This window comes from Balaenoptera borealis (genome assembly GCF_965194805.1).
Source record: "Balaenoptera borealis genome assembly, chromosome: 8".
NCBI lineage: Eukaryota > Metazoa > Chordata > Mammalia > Artiodactyla > Balaenopteridae > Balaenoptera > Balaenoptera borealis.
Window position 1 is genome coordinate 38,703,854 of NC_138865.1, and position 19,688 is coordinate 38,723,541.

Here is a 19,688-nt window from a genome sequence, read left to right on the forward strand (position 1 = left end):
TCAGCTTATCTGCAATGGTGAAATGAAGAGTAATTCAAGATGAGCAAGTTAAAAGTGATACCAGAGAAAAGGTACTGCAATTTTAGTTTTATTTATTTATTTATTTATTTTTGGCTGAGTTGGGTCTTTGTTGCTGCGTGTGGTCTTTCTCTGGTTGCAGCGAGTGGGGGCTACTCTTCATTGCGGTGCGCGGGCTTCTCATTGTGGTGGCTTCTCTTGTTGCAGAGCATGGGCTCTAGGCGTGCGGGCTTCAGTAGTTGTGGCGCACGGGCTTCAGTAGTTGTGGCGCACGGGCTTAGTTGTTCCGCAGCATGTGGGATATTCCCGGACCAGGGCTTGAACCCGTGTCCCCTGCATTGGCAGGTGGATTCTTAACCACTGTGCCACCAGGGAAGCCCTGGTACTGCAATTTTAAATACCAGTATGTATAAATTACAGAACTAATACATGAAGTGATCATTTGAAACTTTTTGCTTTAAGAAATATTTGTTTAAATACAGTGTGTTATATTTATGTTATTTTATTAATATTTATTAGTGTTTAACTTTTCAGTTAAAGCAGGAGTCAGCAAACTAGGACACATGGGTCAAATCTGGCCTACTTCTTATTTTTGTGTGGCCCATGAGCTAAGAGTGGTTTTTACATTTCTAAATGGTTGGGAATAAAAATAAAAAGAATAATATTTTCTGACATATGAAGATTATATGAAATTCAAATTTCAGTGTATGTAAATAAGGTTTTACTGGAACACACCTGTGCTCACTTATTTATATATTGTCTGGCCACTGAATTTTTTTCCTTACATAAGACTTGATCAAAGCACATCCATTTCCACAGAAAATTTATTATATTCTTTCTGTCTTTAAAGGCTTCTATAGTTGCTCTTTTTAGTTTATTTATTTTTTTGCCCCTTTTAGATTTATTTCTCAACTGTGAGATATCTATTAAACACTTTTATGTACCTAACCCAGCACTGAATCTGTGAGAGTAGAAAAGAAACATAAATATAACACTTAACACAGTGCTTTGCAGAAAATGGATGTTGAGTATGTTCTAAAGAATTGAGCCCTGTACTCTTTTTTTTTCAACTTTGAGTTTATTTATTTATTTATTTATTTATGGCTGTGTTGGGTCTTCGTTTCTGTGCGAGGGCTTTCTCTAGTTGGCGCAAGTGGGGGCCATTCTTCATCGCGGTGCGCGGGCCTCTCATTATCGCGGCCTCTCTTGTTGTGGAGCACAGGCTCCAGATGCGCAGGCTCAGTAATTGTGGCTCACGGGCCTAGTTGCTCCGCGGCATGTGGGATCTTCCCAGACCAGGGCTCGAACCCGTGTCCCCTGCATTGGCAGGCAGATTCTCAAACACTGCACCACCAGGGAAGCCCCCTATACTCTTTTTACACGAAGCTTATAACCTGATGAGAACACCTGCACAAATGCAGTGTAGTGGTTTAACCAGTATATAGTGAAGTGTTAAATTGTGGGGTCCATAGAGTTAGAAAACAGGATCCTCATAATAAATAGGTGTTTATTGTGTGATATGGACTTGAAGAGGCAGGGCTGGCTTGAGACTTTCTTACTTTTTAGCAAATCTGGAGGAGTGGGTGGAATATTGATACTTGCTGAGTTTAGACAAGGACTGTAATTAGATGGATTAGATTGGCAGATTTAAAGACCATGTGAGTGGGTGGTGAGACAAATCAAGTAATGAAAATTTTATAAGATAGAAGAAGCAGAATTTTTCTGTACTCCCTACTCTCCATCATGATGTTCATGCCCTAAATGTTATCACCAGCAAAACTCTCCTTTCAAAGTACTAATTCAGACTTTTCATTTTCCAACAAAAATCTTTTACCTTTCCAGCTCACTTGTTCAAGTGGCTGTACTGCAAAGAGTTCTGCCTTATCCAGAGCTCTGAGCTATTGTTGACTTTTATCATCTCTTCCTGTCTTACCCAGTGTAGAATCCATTGTTCATCATTACACTCTTTGAATACCTGAAATGTTTTTACCTCACTTTGTGTTATTTCATCACACATACCTGACGAAGTCCTTTCTCTGGGTAGACCTTTACTGAGCAGCTGAATGATGTTGGAGGATAAACTAACTTGGAAGATATTGCTAAAAATTATGGATCATTATTGATCAGTAATCTTACTACTGTGGTTCTCTATAAAGCTCATTTTCTCAATTTTTTTAATGACTGTTTTACACTTTCTTCATACCTTTCAAATCTTTGAAATCCTCCGATGTATCACATACATACCCTCAGCAGTTGACCTTCTCTGTGATATCATAGAGATAATACAGTTTTTTTATCCTTATATTTCTTACACAAAATTTGCCTACTCCCCTTTACTTGATTCTATCCTCTGTTTACCCTCCTGTTATTTACTGCAACAGAGGATGTGTCTCTTTTTTTGTTAAAGACTAGCACTGTCACCTGTGTTCTAGATTTCACCTCTCTCTTTCCTTCTCAGGGTCTTTTAATCATTAGTATTGTTCTGTATTGAATCTTTAACTCCTCCATTCCTTATCATTTAAACATGATCTAGGCTTTCCAATATTTAGACTCTGCTCTTCTGCTACTACTCAATTTATCTGATTTCCTCAAAAGCCAAAAAATTTGAAATAGCCTATAAATGAAATCTACATCTCATTTCACACTCTCTAATCACTCGTCTTTAGTTTCTGCCTTATCCACTACGCCAACAGTACCTATGAATTTTTAAACAGCTTTATTGAGATATAATCATCTTATAACAAGCTGTACATAGAGAGTACAGTTTGGTAAGTGTGGCCTATGTATAACAGGAATTATCCTCTCAATCAAAATACTGAACATATTTATCATGCTCAGATATCTCCTGGTGCCCTTTTGTAATCTTTCTCTCCCACCCCATCCTTCACTCCAGACAACCATTGATCTGCTTTCTGTCACTACAGAAGTGTTGGCTTTTTTAGAACTTAATATAAATGGGACCATACAGTATGTCTTTTTTGGGGGTGGGGGTAGAGGTAGAAGGTAGGGGTGTGGGTATGCCTTCTTTAATTCAGCACAATTATTTTTGAGAATCATCTCTTGCAATCATACCTTTTTTTTGATTAGTAAGTAGTATTCCATTGTGTTGATATACCACAATTTGTTTATCCATTCAACTTTTGGACATTTGGGTTGTTTCCAGTTTTTGGTTGTTACAAATAAAACTGTTATGAACAGTTTTGGACTTACACTTTATTTTCTATTAGCTAAATACCTAGGATTGGAACGGCTGAAGCATATGGTAGGTCTGTGTTTCTTTTTATGAAACTGCCAACAATCTGTTTTACAAAGACGTTAATACCATCTTCTATTCCCTGCAGCAGTGTATGAAAGTTCTAGTTCTACATTCTCAACAACACTTGGTATGGTCATTCTTTTTAAATTCTTAAATTCTTATGATCATTCTTTTAAAATTGTAGCCATTCTAATAGGGGTGTATTGGTATCTCATTGTGATTTTAATTTGCGTTTCCCTAATGACATGATGTTGAGCATCTTTTCATGCACTTATTGAAATATCTTTCCAAATCTTCCAGTTTTTGAAATTGTAGTGTTTCTTAATAGTTGAGTTTTAGAATTTTTTTAATATATTATGGATACAAGTCCTTTATCAGATATTTGAATTGCAAACATTTTCTTCCAGTCTTGTCTTTTCATATTCTGTGCAGTATCTTTTAAGATAAGAAGTTTCAAATTTAGATGATTTCCATTTGCTTATTTGTTCTTTTATGGATTATGCTTTTAGAGTTGCATCTAAGAAATATTTGCATAACCCATATTACCAACGTTTTCTCTTATGTTTCTTCTAGAAGTTTTTATAGTTTTAGATTTTACATTTAGGTCTATGCTCCTTTCTGAGTTAATTTTTATATATGGTGCGAGGTATGGATAGAAGTTCTTTTTTTTTGTACATATGGATATCTGGTTGTTCAGCACCATTTTTAGAAAGACTATCCTTTCTCCACTGAGTTTCCTTTGTACCTTTATCAAAAATCAGTTATTTGTGGATGTGTAGGTCTATTCTTATACTCTGTTTTGTTCCGTTGATCAACATGTCTATCTTAGTGCCTATACCTCCTGCTTGGATAATTGTTGCTTTATAATGAGTCTCAAGATTTAGATAGTGTTGGTCTGCCAACCTTTTTCTTTTTTCTAAAGTTTGGCCTATTTTAGGTTCTTTGCATTTCCATATGAATTTAGCATCAGTCTGACAATTTCTACACGACAGCCTGTTGGTATTTTGATTGGGATTGCCTTGATTCTGTAGATCATTTTGGGGAGAGTCTTGGTTATGAGTCTTGGTTAAGTTGAAAACTTTGATATATTTTAATGAATTTTTTTGCTGTCAGATGTTTATATCTTATTTATGAAGACATTTACTATCTGTATTCAATTTACATTTTAAGATGAAAAGGTAATAAAATTTATTTATAATGTGAAGATAGGTTCTTTAGCCTTTGCACTTCCTTGGGAAATTATTTGTTGCAAGATAATATCTATACACCATTGAGACTTTTGTAACATACAAAAAAATTATGTTTTTAGGGAAATAGCTGTAAGGCTGAATGTAAACTCAAAGAATCAAAAGCAGTAGGAGACCACTACAGTGAAACAAATATTTGAGTGATAGTGTCTGTAAAATATACATTGGAAAGTTAACTCGATTTGATGTATTTCACATTGATCATATTTTCAATTCCATGATTTTTTTTACTATAAAGTAATTAACATTAGCAGTTATAAATGGAACCTCCCGAGGTTGGTCTTGGTCTCATTTTGATTCATCTAAAAATAGGGCAAGTCAGGGAAGATAAATCCTTGTCTGAGCCTCTTTATTTAACAATTTTCTGCTCTGCTGTGTAGCTCAGATTGTTCATTGAATAGCTGTATAGCTTTTGTTTTTTCCTTTATCCTTGGATTTTCCAAAGTCTAAAAATCATTCAGGAGGTAGAGCTGCCCTCTGGTGTTCACCCTGCAGTTCTCTCAACATTAGTGTCAACAGCCTTAAATTTTTAGATCTGAGTTGGGGGTGGCTTGGAATATTTTGTTCAGTTTTTATTCTGTCAATGAGAAAAGTGAAAATAGGGAAATGAACTTGCCTACGTTCTTAATTTACATTTGTTTGCCGTCCTTCAAAAAATTCATGGCATCTATCCATCTATAGTTTGTAAGAGCATGATTCTTAGAAAGAAATCACTTAGTTGCAAGTTGTTTTACTTTGATAGTGGTGTAATTTAATTTAAAATTCAAACTCTTACTTTGGAATGGAATAGAGCATGTGTTATGATCAGTGTGTTTTGTATGTTTTTGAATATTATTAATAGTAGATGTTTTATTAGCTACTGAAAAATGCTAACAGATGACCTTTAAGAGAAAAATAACTGGAGAAAACTAAACAAAAAAAACCACTCAATTATTAAATTTCAGAATCCTGGTTTCCATAATGCAAATTTTTCTTAAATCTAGGTTACAGAATTGTTTTTAAAGATGTATTTGTTCTCTAGTATGCGGACTGTGGTGTCTTAATACCATTTCTTACCAAAAAGAACCAGGGCTTTTTGGAGAAAGGGTCGATTCCAGATCAGAGCACAAAATGTGCAAGATAAGTTGAGAACAATAGTTCTCAAACTTTTTGTCTAAGAACCCCCTTGTGCTCTTAAATTAATGACTCCAAAAAGCTTTTGTTGAATGTGCGTTATTTTTTATCTATTGATATTTACCATATTATAAATTAAAACTGAGAAATTAAAAAATTTGTATAACTTCATTTAAAAATAACAGTAATAAACCCATTGCATAATAACATAGTAATATTTTATATTAAAATAACTAAATTGTGAAAAATATTTAGAAGGTGGCATGTTTTATTAAATTTTTGCAAATCTCTTTAATGTCTGGCTTAATGGAAGACAGCTAGATTCTCTTATCTGCTTCTGAGTTCAAACTGTCATACATACATCAATATACATATTGTATATAGTACACACATATGTTATACATACATATATGTTTTTGTGTATATTCGTGTTGTTAAAGTATATGACTACAATATGGGCTCACATAGATATATATTTAGAAAAGGAAGGAATACTTCAATAAAAGGCCTTTTCAGATAACTGTGGCTAATTGTCTTTTGATTTATGATGGAGGAAAATAAAGTTGTGTGTTCAGTATTTGGAGAGAAACAGTAAAAATGTGATTAAAGCAAGAATAATAATTATAGGTGAGGAATAAACATTTCTGAATGATAACAATGTACTTTAGAAATAAAGCCATATTGTTTGAAATTCAAATTGAAGTGGATGTTCTTTGATATTACACTAAAACTTGATAAGTGGTAGTTTCTTAAAGGTTAGTTGCACTGTGGAATCAGAAGCCACATATGTGAACTTTTTGTTTTCTTTTACATTAAAATCCATTGGTCTCTTTTCCATATTGACTGGTTATTTTTCCTATGTCTGAATTTGTAACATCACACATTGGTCAGTGTTTGGAACATATTGATTCAGTGAGTTATGCAGACCTTCTAAATATTGACAGTGTTTATTACACAGTTTAAAAAAATTACATTTACTAATATCACCAGTGATTTTATCAGAAAATTCTTTAAGTAGGGGGAAGCTGTCAAGGTCATGATGGGAGATCTTTGTTTTCCAAGATTCTAATTTTTGCTTGAAAGTTCACATTTAATCATTGGTAACAGATCTATCAGTTGTTTCCTTGAAATGATAGACTCACTTTGTTTATTGCCAAGAAAATGTATGCCAGGATACCCCAGTGCGAATAATTATTGTCAGTTGTTTTTTTAAAGTAAAAATGATGTTCTATGGAAAAAGTAACTAGTTCAGCTTGCAGTTTAAACAACCACACAAGTGTTTTCCCTCAACCATCATATTTCATTGTGCAGCTGAAATGTCTTATGTGCACACAGAATATTAAAAAAATGTATACTCATAGGTGAAACTGGCATTTTTGTTTTTAACTGTGAGTGCATGTTGGTGAAGAACATGGTGACTGCTAGTTATCACAGTGACTACAATTTGGTGGCACTGTCTTGATTGTATCATGTGCCAGCACTTTATCCACCATTGCCTTAAGATCAACAATGTAAATGTCAACACTGTGTCAAAGGTAAGTAGTGTCTTAGTATTTTTATGAAAATAGTTTTTGACCTCACAGATTTTCTGAAAGAGTCTCAAGTACTCAGTTTTGTAGAGCATACTGAGAACTGCTGGCCTAATAATAGTCCTGTTATATCAGAAATCCAGGAAGCTATCAAAGACTAGGATCATAACAAAAGGACTTGGGAGCCCACATGAAGAGGCTCCCACTGATCAAAGATGGGGCAATTTGAGCATTAATAACTACAGTGGATAAAATGTATCATATGCGTTTAAATCTGTGAGTACATATTGATACATGAAATCAAAATACTTCATTGATTACTTGGGGAGGACTTTTGGAAATGAACTCATTCTTCTGAAAACTGGTAAATAAAGATAAATTAAAAATCCAGCATTTATTTTGCTTTTATTTGATGAATTATACCTCTGGATAATTAAATAAGGGATTTTTCTTTTTATGGAGTTGTCCTAGTTAAGAAGTAGAAGGAATGGAAATGATAGAGTATCAGTGCTTTTCAACTCCTAATAAAGTAATGGATCTAGGCAGTGGTAACCAGTGACTGCTTATATTACAAAAGTAAGATAACCAGACCCTGTTTGCCTCATTATGGAAGATTACAGTACCACTTATAAAGACTTCATGTCACCAAATCAGGCCTTGATCAGATGAGACCTTTAAATTCGACTACCAGTTTACAAAAAATAAAGATAGACAAACATATTAATGATACCATTGTTGGGGAGGGGAAAATATATGTACACACACACACACACACTAAAGAATATATTGTATTGAATTTGTATATTTTAAAACTTTATGTTAATATCATACTGTATACATTTTGAGTTGTTTTTTTCATTTAGAGATTTATACATAGTGATATATATTTTCATTTCCATACTATGATGGCTATTTGCAAAATTAGGAAATATTGTATTATTTTATTTTAGTTACATTCTTAAATAGTATGCTCAATATGTTTTTTTCATCCTCCAGATACTTTTTCAGATGAAGTACCTCCAAATTTAAAGCATTGAGTCTAGTTGTTAATCTAAAAATAGTATAAATATACTGTTTTCCATATGCTTCTTCGTTTTTTTGTTCATTCTGAATATAGCTGTGTATTGCCTATTCTGTGCTAGCCACTGTTCGAAATACTCCATATATAGAATAAGACATGCAAGGTCTTTACCTTTGTGAAGCTTCCATTGTTGGACACATTTTAATATTGGAAGCTGAAGGGCTGGTGGAGAAGTGGGGACATCTTCAGGTTGTAACCTGAAATGAGAAGGAGCCAGCCATATGAAGAACTGGCAGAAATTATCCTCTAGGTTGAGAGGACAGCAAATATAAAGACCTTGAGATTGGGAAAAAACTTGCTATATTTAAGGAAATGGTAGAAGGCCAGTGTGTTTGGATCCCGGTATGAGGGCAGCCAGAATGAAAGCAGATTATTTAGGGTGCTGTAATTGCCAAGTGAGAAATGATGATTGCTTGGACTTGGGTAGTAATAACGATGAGATGTGGAGAGAAGTGGATGGATTTGAGGTGTTTTAGAGATGGAGCTAATATTGAGTTGGGCATGGGAAAGGGAGTTTAGATTTTTGTCTTGAGCAACTGATGGTTTCATATGAGTTTGGGAAAGTTAAGATTTGGAAGAGGAGCAGGTTGAGGCTGGAGTTGAATGTAGGAGCCAGGCAGCATATCAATTTTAATCTAACCCCCAGCTGTGGGGTTAGATGAGATTGCTCGGGGCAGTAGAATGGAGAGAGTGAAGGGAAGAGGGCTGGGGATAGAGCTGTGGGGGGTCCTCAGCATCTAGAGGTTTGTTGGAGGTGGAGCCAGTAGAGTCGATCTAAAAGAAGTGGCGATAGGAAGAAAATCAGGAGAATATGGAGCCATTGAAGCCCAAGGGAGAAAGTGAAGAAAGAAGGAGCTGATTGGGATAGGGCTGAGATTCTGAATCTGACAAGGAAAGAGGTGACCACAGGAGGTTTTGGGGAGACCTCAGAGTGCAGAAGCCAAACTAATAGTTTGAAAAAGTGAACAACATGTGAGGAAATGGAGAGGTCAAGTACAGACATTTCCTTCAAGGAGTAGCAGAGAAATGGGGTGGTAACTAGTGGGAGCTCCTGGATCATATTGTGTGCCAATGGGTATGATCCAGTTGAAAGGGAGAGCTAAATGATGAATCAGAGGAAGATTAAGTGAAGGAACAAATACATTGGGAATGCAAGAAGGGCTGGGGTCAGGCATGCCAGTGGAGGGATTGTTCTTTAAGTCTCAACATACCGGCTGAAGAGAGCCTTTTAAAAGCAAGTCAGGGCTTCCCTGGTGGTGCAGTTGTTGAGAATCCATCTGCCAGTGTAGGGGACACGGGTTCAAGCCTTGGTCCGGGAAGATCCCACATGCCGTGGAGCAACTAAGCCGGTGCGCCACAACTACTGAGGCTGTGCTCTAGAGCCCGTAAGCCACAACTACTGAAGCCCTCGTGCCTAGAGCCCATGCTCCGCAACAAGAGAAGCCACCGCAATGAGAAGCCTGCACACCACAACAAAGAGTGGCCCCCGCTCGCTGCAACTAGAGAAAAGCCTGTGAGCAGCAACGAAGACCCAACACAGCCAAAAATAAAATAAATAATAAATAAATAAATAAAAGCAAGTCAGATCACATCACTCTTCTCCTCAAAAACTTCCCATCTCACCTAGTTGAAAAAAGTCAACGTTTTTACAGTGGCCTATGAGGCTCTAAATGATTGTGCTCTCTTCTACCCAACCCTCAACTCTGACCTCATCTTTTACCGATATTCTCCTTTAAGTCTGCTGTGGCCATCTCACTCTTAATTGAATACAGCAGGCATGGTCCTGCCTTGGTGTTTTGATGATTGTGACTCTGTCTTCTGGTCAGCTCTTTCTGTGGGTATCTGCACCGTTCACTCTCTTACTCCTTTCCGGCCTTTCCCTAAATGGTACCCTCTCAAAGTTTTTCCTGACCACCCTGTCTAAAATTGCAACCTTCCGTGCCCTTGCATCTTTTATTCCCACAACCCGCTTTTCTCCATAGTGCTTCCTACCTCCTTCATACTATATAATTATTTATGTATTTAATTTGTCCCATTAGAATGTTCACTCTGAGGGGCAGGAATTTTTGTTCATTTTGTTTACTGTTGGCAGTACCTAGAATAGCACCAAATGTGCAAATGTATAATGAATGGGAATAAAGAAAGAATGTGGGTAGAGAATCAGAGAGGTTTAAGGAACTGTTGGTGGGAAAATGAATGTATTCTTGTTTGATTTTATAATAGTTATGAAGCAGGGTACTAACTGAGAATGGAGTGGGTTAGAAGGGATGGTTAGAGTTTTGAGGAGAGCATAGTAGGATGTATAAAAAGTCTGCTTGGAGAGCGGAAAGGTGAATTGTCAGAATGTGATAAAAGATTGCTGGATAGGGTTGAATGCACATTTGTGGTTTCCTGAAATAGAATGTTTCTCACGTAAATCAACAGAACATTAGTAATGTTAAGCTCTAACACAGAGTAAGGAAATGTGACATGTGTAAATGCTTAATGTTTTTAAAAGGGTAGAATTTTGTTTTGATTTGTTTTTTAAAATATTTATTTATTTATTTTTGGCTGCGTTGGGTCTTTGTTGCTGCGCATGGGCTTTCTCTAGTTGCGGTGAGCGGGGGCTACTCTTTGTTGCGGTGCACGGACTTCTCATTGCGGTGGCTTCTCTTGTTGTGGAGCACCGGCTCTAGGCACGCGGGCTCAGTAGTTGTGGCACACGGGCTTAGTTGCTCCGTGGCAAGTGAGATCTTCCCGGACCAGGGCTCAAACCCGTGTCCCCTGCATTAGCAGGCAGATTCCCAACCACTGTGCCACCAGGGAAGCCCCTTGATTTGTTTTTAACACTGATCTTTATAGTATTTTATTTGCAATTGATGTAGAATGTGCCCTAATTTAAAGTAACATTCTTTTTTTAGCCTTACAAATAACTCTCGGATTGTGGGACTCCTGGCTCAGCTGGAGAAGATCAATACTGAATCTACAGAATCAGATACTGCCAGACATGTTACATCAAAAATTCTTCATCTGGCTCAGAGTCAAGGTGAACTTTAATCTCTTATTTTTGGAATGCTTTCTTAATTCTTTAAAAGTAGATGCTGAGAATGTTCAAACTTTTGATAAATACATGGTTTTATGTAAAAATTGAACTTTCTCCCATAGACTAAAGACGTAGAAAAGTAAATAACTGTGGAAGAAATTGATCTTCAAAACATTGTTTCTAAAAAATGATTATGAGTTTACTTATGTGTGACTGCCCCCCTTTCCCCAATTTTCAGACAACACCTAATTCCAGTACTACTTTTTCTAGAATGTTGACAAAAAGATGGCAGATATTATGTTGGTTATTAGTGTTGTTCCCCACTTTGAAATGCAAGCCCTGTCATTCAGTGACTGGGTGACCTTAGGGAAGTTTTGAATCTCTAGGACTTAGCTGCACCACCTCTGAAATAGAGATAAGAGATATCATGTAATTATCATGTAATTTACATGAGAAGCATATAAAAATAATGTTAAAAATGTTCAATAAATATCTGTAATTAGGCATAATTTATCTGTTTTATGAAGGTAGTACTACTGAGTTGGTATCAAAACCTTGACAGAGTACAAGAGAAGAAAAGTATTAACTTTGCACTCCGGAACCTAAATTTGAAAAATCCCAAATAAAACATTAATGAATTAAGTCCAATTATAATATCAGGAAATATATCAGTGTAGCATTATTTGGACAGGTTGAATAAAATCCATGTGATTATCTCAATAGGAGCTAAAAAAGAAATTTAAGATTCCAAAATCTGTGCTTGATTAAAAAAAAAAAAACCTTGATTTTTCTTTTTCTAAATAAGGGTAAACCAGTAGCTACCTTTATATTTAACAGTGACACATTGAAGGCATTCTGTTAAAATTAAGATCCAGACAATTCACAATTATTTTAATTAATTTATTTTTTTATTATTTCATTATTCTGGAGGTGTAGGTCATTGAAATATTGTGCTTATCAACTAAGGTAAATGTATACGGATGGTCACTGTATTAGTGCAAAGATAGATAGATGTACCAAGTATATTCATTGTATTCGCATATGAAATAACTCCTTAAAACAAACAAAACACCCCAGCAAAACAAAGAAGACAAATTCTCCGAACCTATAGATACTACTTGCGTATAATTGCTCTCACCACTGTAGACTCTTCCCATCATAGTCTAGAAGTCCCGACTCCAACATCACTACTGAAAATGCCCCTAGTCATACCACTACCAGAGATTGTCCTTTTCCCCACACTGCCACCCACAAATGGGGAAACCAGCCCCTGAATACTGCCCCCTGGGGTTGTATAATACAGTGACTCTGTTTATAATTAACACAGTGTAAATTAGTAGTGAAAGATTGTCCCATCATTATTTATAGGATAATCCAGTTGTCTATCCATTTGAGAGAGAAAGATTAGGAATTTACAGCTCAAAGAAGAGGAAATGAAAATAACCAGTAAACATATGAAAAGGTTCTTTACTTTCTTAAAAGTCAGGAATTACTAATGAAAACAACTAAGGTATTTCTCATTACTTAGATTGGCAGAAATTAGAGAATGGCAATATCCAGTGCTGTTGAAGGCATGGAAAATAGGGTATTCTCATACACTGTAGGTGGTACAATAATTATTATAAACTTTGGAGGAAAGAATCTGGCAATGTTTATTAAAATTTAAAGTGCACCTGCTATTTTACTTAATGCTTTCACTCTCAGAAATCTGAGTGAAATAAAAATCTTATTATATAAAAGAATATTTGGAGGTGTTTATTTCAGTGTTTGTAAAGTCAAAGATCAAGAAACAACCTTAAATATCCAACTATGGAGAATGGTTGAATTAATTTTGATGTAACTGAACTGTGGGACATTATAACTACATTATACAGCTATTATCAATAATAAATTATTTATAATATATGCTGTGGTTCATTTGTGGAACTACAGGCATACCTCAGAGATATTGTAGGTTCGATTTCAGACTACCGCAATAAAGCAAATATTGCAGTAGGGTGAGTCACCTGAAGTTTTTGGTTTCCCAGTGCATATTAAAGTTACGTTTACACTGTACTGTAATCTATTAAGTATGCAATAGCATATGTCTAAAAAAAATGTACATACCTTAATTAAAAAATACTTTATTGCTTAAAATGTAAGCCCTCAGTGAGTCATAATCTTTTTGCTGTTGGAGTGTCTTGCCTCAATATTTAAGGTGGCTGACTGAGGTGGTGCTTGCTGAAGGCTGGGGTGGCTGTAGCAATTTCTTAAAATAAGACAGTGAAGTTTGCCACACATCACTCTTTCACGAGTGATTTCTCTATAGCATGTTGTGCTGTTTGATAGCATTTTACCCACAATAGAACTTCTTTTAAAACTGGAATTAATCCTCTCAAACCCTACTGCTGCTTTATCAACTAAGTTCTTGTAGTGTTCTAAATCCTTTGTTGTCACTTCAGCAATCTTCACCAGGAGTAGATTCCATCTCAAGACCACTTCCTTTGCTTATCCATAAGAAGCAGCTCCTCATCTGTTAATATTTTATCGTGAGATTACAGGAATTCAGTCATATCATCAGGATCCACTTCTAATTCTAGTTCTCTTGCTGTTTCCACCACATCTGCAGTTATTTCCTCCTCTGAAGTCTTGAATCCCTCAAAGTCATCCATGAGGGTTGGAATCAACTTCTTTGAAACTTCTGTTTATGTTGATGTTTTGACCTCTTCCCATGAATCACAGATGTTCTTAATGGCATCTAGAATGGTGAATTCTTTACAGATTTTTAACTGACTTTGCTCAGATCCATCAGAGGAATCACTACCTATGACAGCTATAGCCTTATGAAATGTATTTCTTAAATAAGAAGACGTGAAAGGCAAAATTACTCCTTGATCCATGGATTGCAGAGTGGATGTTGTGTTAGCAGGCATGAGAACAACACTAATCTTGTATATCTTCATCAGAGCTCTTCATCAGAGTGACAAGGTGCATTGTTAGTGAACAGTCCCATTTTGAAAGGAATCTTTTTTTCTGAGCCAGTAGGTCCCAACAGTGGGCTTTAAAATATTCAGTAAGGGCTTCCCTGGTGGCGCAGTGGTTGAGAATCTGCCTGCCAATGCAGGGGACACGGGTTTGAGCCCTGGTCTGGGAAGATCCCACATGCCGCGGAGCAACTCAGCCCGTGAGCCACAACTACTGAGCCTGCGCGTCTGGAGCCTGTGCTCGGCAACGAGAGGCCGCGATAGTGAGAGGCCCGCGCACCGCGATGAAGAGTGGCCCCCACACCGTGATGAAGAGTGGCCCCCGCTTGCCACAACTAGAGAAAGCCCTCGCACAGAAACAAAGACCCAACACAGTCATACATACATACATACATACATAAAAAGAATGTAAGCAGACAAGAATAGCATTAAAAAAAAAATTTAAAAAAAATTTAAAAAAAAATAAAATAAAATATTCAGTAAACCATGTTGTAGACAGATGTGCTATCATCCAGGCTTCATTGTTCCATTGATACAATACAGGCAGAGTAGATTAAGCATAATTATTAAGGGCCCTAGGATTTTTGGAATTGTAAATGAGCATTGGCTTCAACTTCAAGTCACGAGATGCATTAGTCCCTAATGAGAGAAGCTTTGAAGCCAGGCATTGACTTCTCCCTAGTTATGAAAGTCCTGGATGGCATCTCTTCCGATATAAGGCTATTTTGTCTACATTGAAAATCTGCTGTTTCGTGTAGCCAACTCACTGCAGCTTCTACATCAGCACTTGCTGCTTTACTTTGGGCTTTTATGTTATAGAGATGGCTTTTTTCATTGAACCTCATGAGTCAACCTCTGCTAGCTTCAAACATTTCCTCTGCAGAAAAAGGTATTCCATGCAAATGGAAATCAAAAGAAAGCCAGGGTAGCAATATTTGTATCAGACAATAAAGACCATTACAAGAGACAAAGAAGGACTTAACAAGATGATCAAGGGATCAATTCAATTGTAAATAAATTTACACCCAATATAGGAGCACCTAAATACATACAGCAAGTATTAACAGGCATAAAGGGAGAAATGGACAGTAACACAGTAATAGTAGGGGGCTTTAACACTCCACTTACATCAAGTGACATATCATCCAGACAGAAAATCAATATGGAAACACTGACCTTAAATGACACATTTAAACAAATGGACTTGATAGATATATATAGAACATTCCATCTGAAAGCAGCAAAATACACATTCTTTTCAAGTGCACATGGAACATTCTCCAAGATAGTTCATATGCTAGACCACAAAATAAGCCTAGGTAAATTTAAGAAAATTGAAATCATACCAAGTATCTTTTATAACCACAATGTTATGAGTCTAGAAATCAACTACAAGGGAAAAAAAACTGCAAAAACCACAAATATGTGGAGGTTAAACAATACGTTACTAAACAAGAAATGGATCACTGAAGAAATCAAAGAGGAAATCATAAAATACCTGGAGACAAATGAAATGAAAATAATGGTCTGAAATCTATAGGATGCAGTAAAAACAGTTCTCAGAGGGAAGTTTGTAGTGATACAAGCTTAGCCCAGGAAACAAAAATCTCAAATAACCTAACCTTACATGTAAAGGAACTAGAAAAAGAAAGAACAAATGAAACCCAAAGTTAGTAGAAGGTAAGAAATCATAAAGATCAGAGCAGAAATAAATGAAATAAGACTTAAAAAAATTAGAAAGAATGAGTGAAAATAAGAGCTGGTTCTCTGAAAAGATAAACAAAATTGATAAGCCTATAACCAGATACATCAAAAAAAAAAAAAGAGTGCTCAAATTGATAAAATCAGAAATGAAAAAGAAATTACAACTGAAACCACAGAAATACAAAAGCTCATAAGAGACTACTATGAACAACTATATGCCAATAAAATGGACAACCTAGGAAAAATGGGCAAATTCTTAGAAACGTACAATCTCCCAAGACTGAACCAGGAAGAAACAGAAAATATGAACAGACCAATTACCAGTGATGAAACTGAATCAGTAATTAAAACACTCCCTACAAACCAAAGTCCTGAATCAGATGGCTTCACAGGTGAATTCTGCCAAATATTTAAAGAAGAGTTAATACATATCTTTGTGAAACTGCTCCAAAAAATTGCAGAGGAAGGCATGCTTCTGAACTCATTCTACAAGGTCAGCATTACCCTAATAGCAAAACCAGACAAAGATATCACAAAAAAACAAAATTACAGGCCCATCTCACTGATGAACATAGATGCAAAAATCCTCACCAAAATATTAGCAAATTGAATCCAACAATACATTAAGAGGATCATACACCATGATCAAGTGGGATTTATCTCAGAGATGCAAGGATGCTTCACTGTCCACAAATCAAACAGTGTGATACACCACGTTAACAAATTGAAGAATAAAAGCCATATAATCATCTCAATAGATGCAGAAAAGCTTTTGACAAATTTCAACATCTACTAATGGTAGAAACTCTCGGGCTTCCCTGGTGGCGCAGTGGTTGAGAATCCGCCTGCCAATGCAGGGGACATGGGTTCGAGCCCTGGTCTGGGAAGATCCCACATGCCACGGAGCAACTGGGCCCGTGAGCCACAACTGCTGAGCCTGTGCGTCTGGAGCCTGTGCTCCGCAACAAGAGAGGCCACGATAGTGAGAGGCCCGCGCACCGCGATGAAGAGTGGCCCCCGCTCACCGCAACTAGAGAAAGGCCTCGCACAGAAACGAAGACCCAACACAGCCAAAAAAAAAAAAAACCAAAAAAAAAACCAAAAATACTCTCCAGAAAGTGGGCGTAGAGGGAACATACCTCAACATAATAGAGGCCATATGTGATAAGGTCACCGTTAACATCATACTCAGTGATGAAAAGCTGAAAGTATTTTCTTTAAGATCAGGAACAAGACACGGATGCCTACTCTCACCACTTTTACTCAACATAGTTTTAGAAGTCCTAGCCACAGCAATCAGAGAAGAAAAAGAAATAAAAGGAATCCAAATTGGAAAGGAAGAAGTAAAATAGTCACTGTTTGCAGATGACATGATGCTATACATAGAAAACCCTAAAGATGCTACCAGAAACTACTAGAGTTCCCCAATGAATTTGGTAAAGTTGCAGGATACAAAATTAATATACAGAAATCTGCTGAATTTCTGTACACTAACAACAGAATATCAGAAACAGAAATTATGGAAACCATCCCATTTATCATCACATCAAAAAGAGTAAAACACCTGGGAATAAACCTACCTAATAAGGCAAAAGACCTGTACTCTGAAAACTATAAGACACTGATGAAAGAAATTGAAGATGACAAAAATAGATGGAAAGATATACCATGTTCATGGATTGGATGAATCAGTATTGTTACAATAACCATACTACCCAAGGTGATGTACAGATTCAGTGAAATCCCTATCAAAATACTAATGGCATGTTTCACAGAACTGAAACAAATAATTTCAAAATTTGTATGGAAACACAAAAGACCCCAAATTGCCAAAACAATCTTGAGAAAGAAGAACAGAGCTGGAGGAATCACACGCCCAGACTTCAGACTATACTACAAAGCAACCGTAATCAAAACAGTATGGTATTGGCACAGAAAACAGACATGTAGATCAATGGAACAAGATAGAGAGGCCAGAAATAAAGCCAGGTACTTAATCTATGACAAAGGAGGCAAAAATATACAATGGAGAAAAGACAGCCTCTTCAATAAGTGGTGCTGGGTAAACTGGACAGCTGCATGTGAAAGAATGAAATTAAAACATTCTTTAATGCCATATACAAAAATAAACTCAAATTGGATTAAAGATCTAAATGTAAGATTGGATACTATAAAACTCCTAGAGGAAAACATAGGCAAAACACTCTGACATAAATCGCAGCAATATTTTTTTGGATTCATGTCCTAAAGTAAAGTAAATAAAAGCAAAAATAAATAAATAAACGGGACGTAATTCAACTTAAAAGCAAAGGACACCATTGACAAAACAAAAAAACAACCTTTTTTTTCTATTTATTGTGATGAAAAGGATCATCTAGTTTCCATTTCTACTGAAAGGGAGAAAATATTTGCAAATGATATGACTGATAAGGGATTAATATCTAATATATATAAACAGCTCATGCAACTTCACATCAAAAAAAAAACCAGACAGCCCAATTAAAAAATGGGAAGAAGAACTGAACAGACATTTTTCCAAAGAGAAAATGCGGATGGCCAACAGGCATATGAAAAGATGCTCAATATTGCTAATCATCAGTGAAATGTAGCTCAAAACCACAATGAGCTATCACCTCACACCTGTCAAAATGGCTATTATCAAATAGAACACAAATAACAAATGTTGGTGAGGATGTGGAGAAAAAACCCTTGTACACTGTCGTTGGGAATGTAAATTGGTGCAACCACTGTGTAAAACAGTATGGAGCTTTCTCAAAAAACTAAAAATAGAGCTACCATATGACCCAGCAATTCCACTCCTGGGTATATGTCCAAAAAACCCACAAAAACACTAATTTGAAAAGATATATGCACCCCAATGTTCATATCAGCATTATTTACAATTGCCAAGATATGGAAGCAACTTAAGTGTCCATCAACAGATGAATGGATGAAGAAGATGTGATATACACACACAAGCACACAGACACACACAATGGAATACTACTCAGACATAAAAAAAGAACAAATTTTGCCGTTTGCAGCAACATGGCTGGACTTGGTGGACATTATACTAAGTGAAATATGTCAGACAAAAAAAAATACTGTATGATATAACTTAAATGTGGAATCTAATATATATAACAAACTAGTGAATATAACAAAGAAGCAGATTCACGGATATAGAGAACAAACTAGTGTTGCCAGTGGGGAGGGAGGGAGGGACAATATAGTGGTGAGGAGTGGGAGGTCAAAGTATTTGATGTAAGATAGGCCACAAGGATATGTCGTATACCACGGGGAATATTATCTAATATAATATAATTATAACTAATATAATATCTAATATTAGTAAATATTAACTGTGTGATAAAACTATATGTAATTTTTTTTCTTTCATGTTTTAGAAGAAAATTTTTTTCCTACTTTTCAGAAAAAACAAGGAGAGAAATGACAGCCAAAGGTTCTACAGGAATGGAAGTTCTGCTGTCAACATTAGAGGTAACTCACTGACATGCTTTAATTATGTAGCTTTTAATAGCAACCAATACTGAGAGAAAAAAAATGACAAAGTACAAAATTTTTATCCTAGAGGTAGAGCCAATGAATGGAAGTTTGTTTTCTTTTTTAAATTATTTGGAACGGGGATATAAACATTCCAGCATACATTAGATAAACCTCTAAGTGTATTTCCCTATGATTATAATGATAACCATATTTTAAATCTTTACATGCCATTCTAATTGGTAATAGAA

At 36.0% G+C, this 19,688-nt stretch overlaps 1 protein-coding gene across 1 annotated transcript in view; it reads left to right on the plus strand.

Annotated features, from left to right (window-relative positions):
- Nucleotides 1-19,688, plus strand: part of AGTPBP1 (ATP/GTP binding carboxypeptidase 1) — a 170,935-nt gene that overhangs the window by 31,807 nt on the left and 119,440 nt on the right. Inside the window, 4 exon segments of the mRNA XM_082401141.1 lie at nucleotides 5-71; nucleotides 11,145-11,269; nucleotides 19,341-19,352; nucleotides 19,355-19,434. Of these exon segments, the coding sequence (XP_082257267.1) occupies nucleotides 40-71; nucleotides 11,145-11,269; nucleotides 19,341-19,352; nucleotides 19,355-19,434 (249 nt within the window). The 5' untranslated portion in view covers nucleotides 5-39.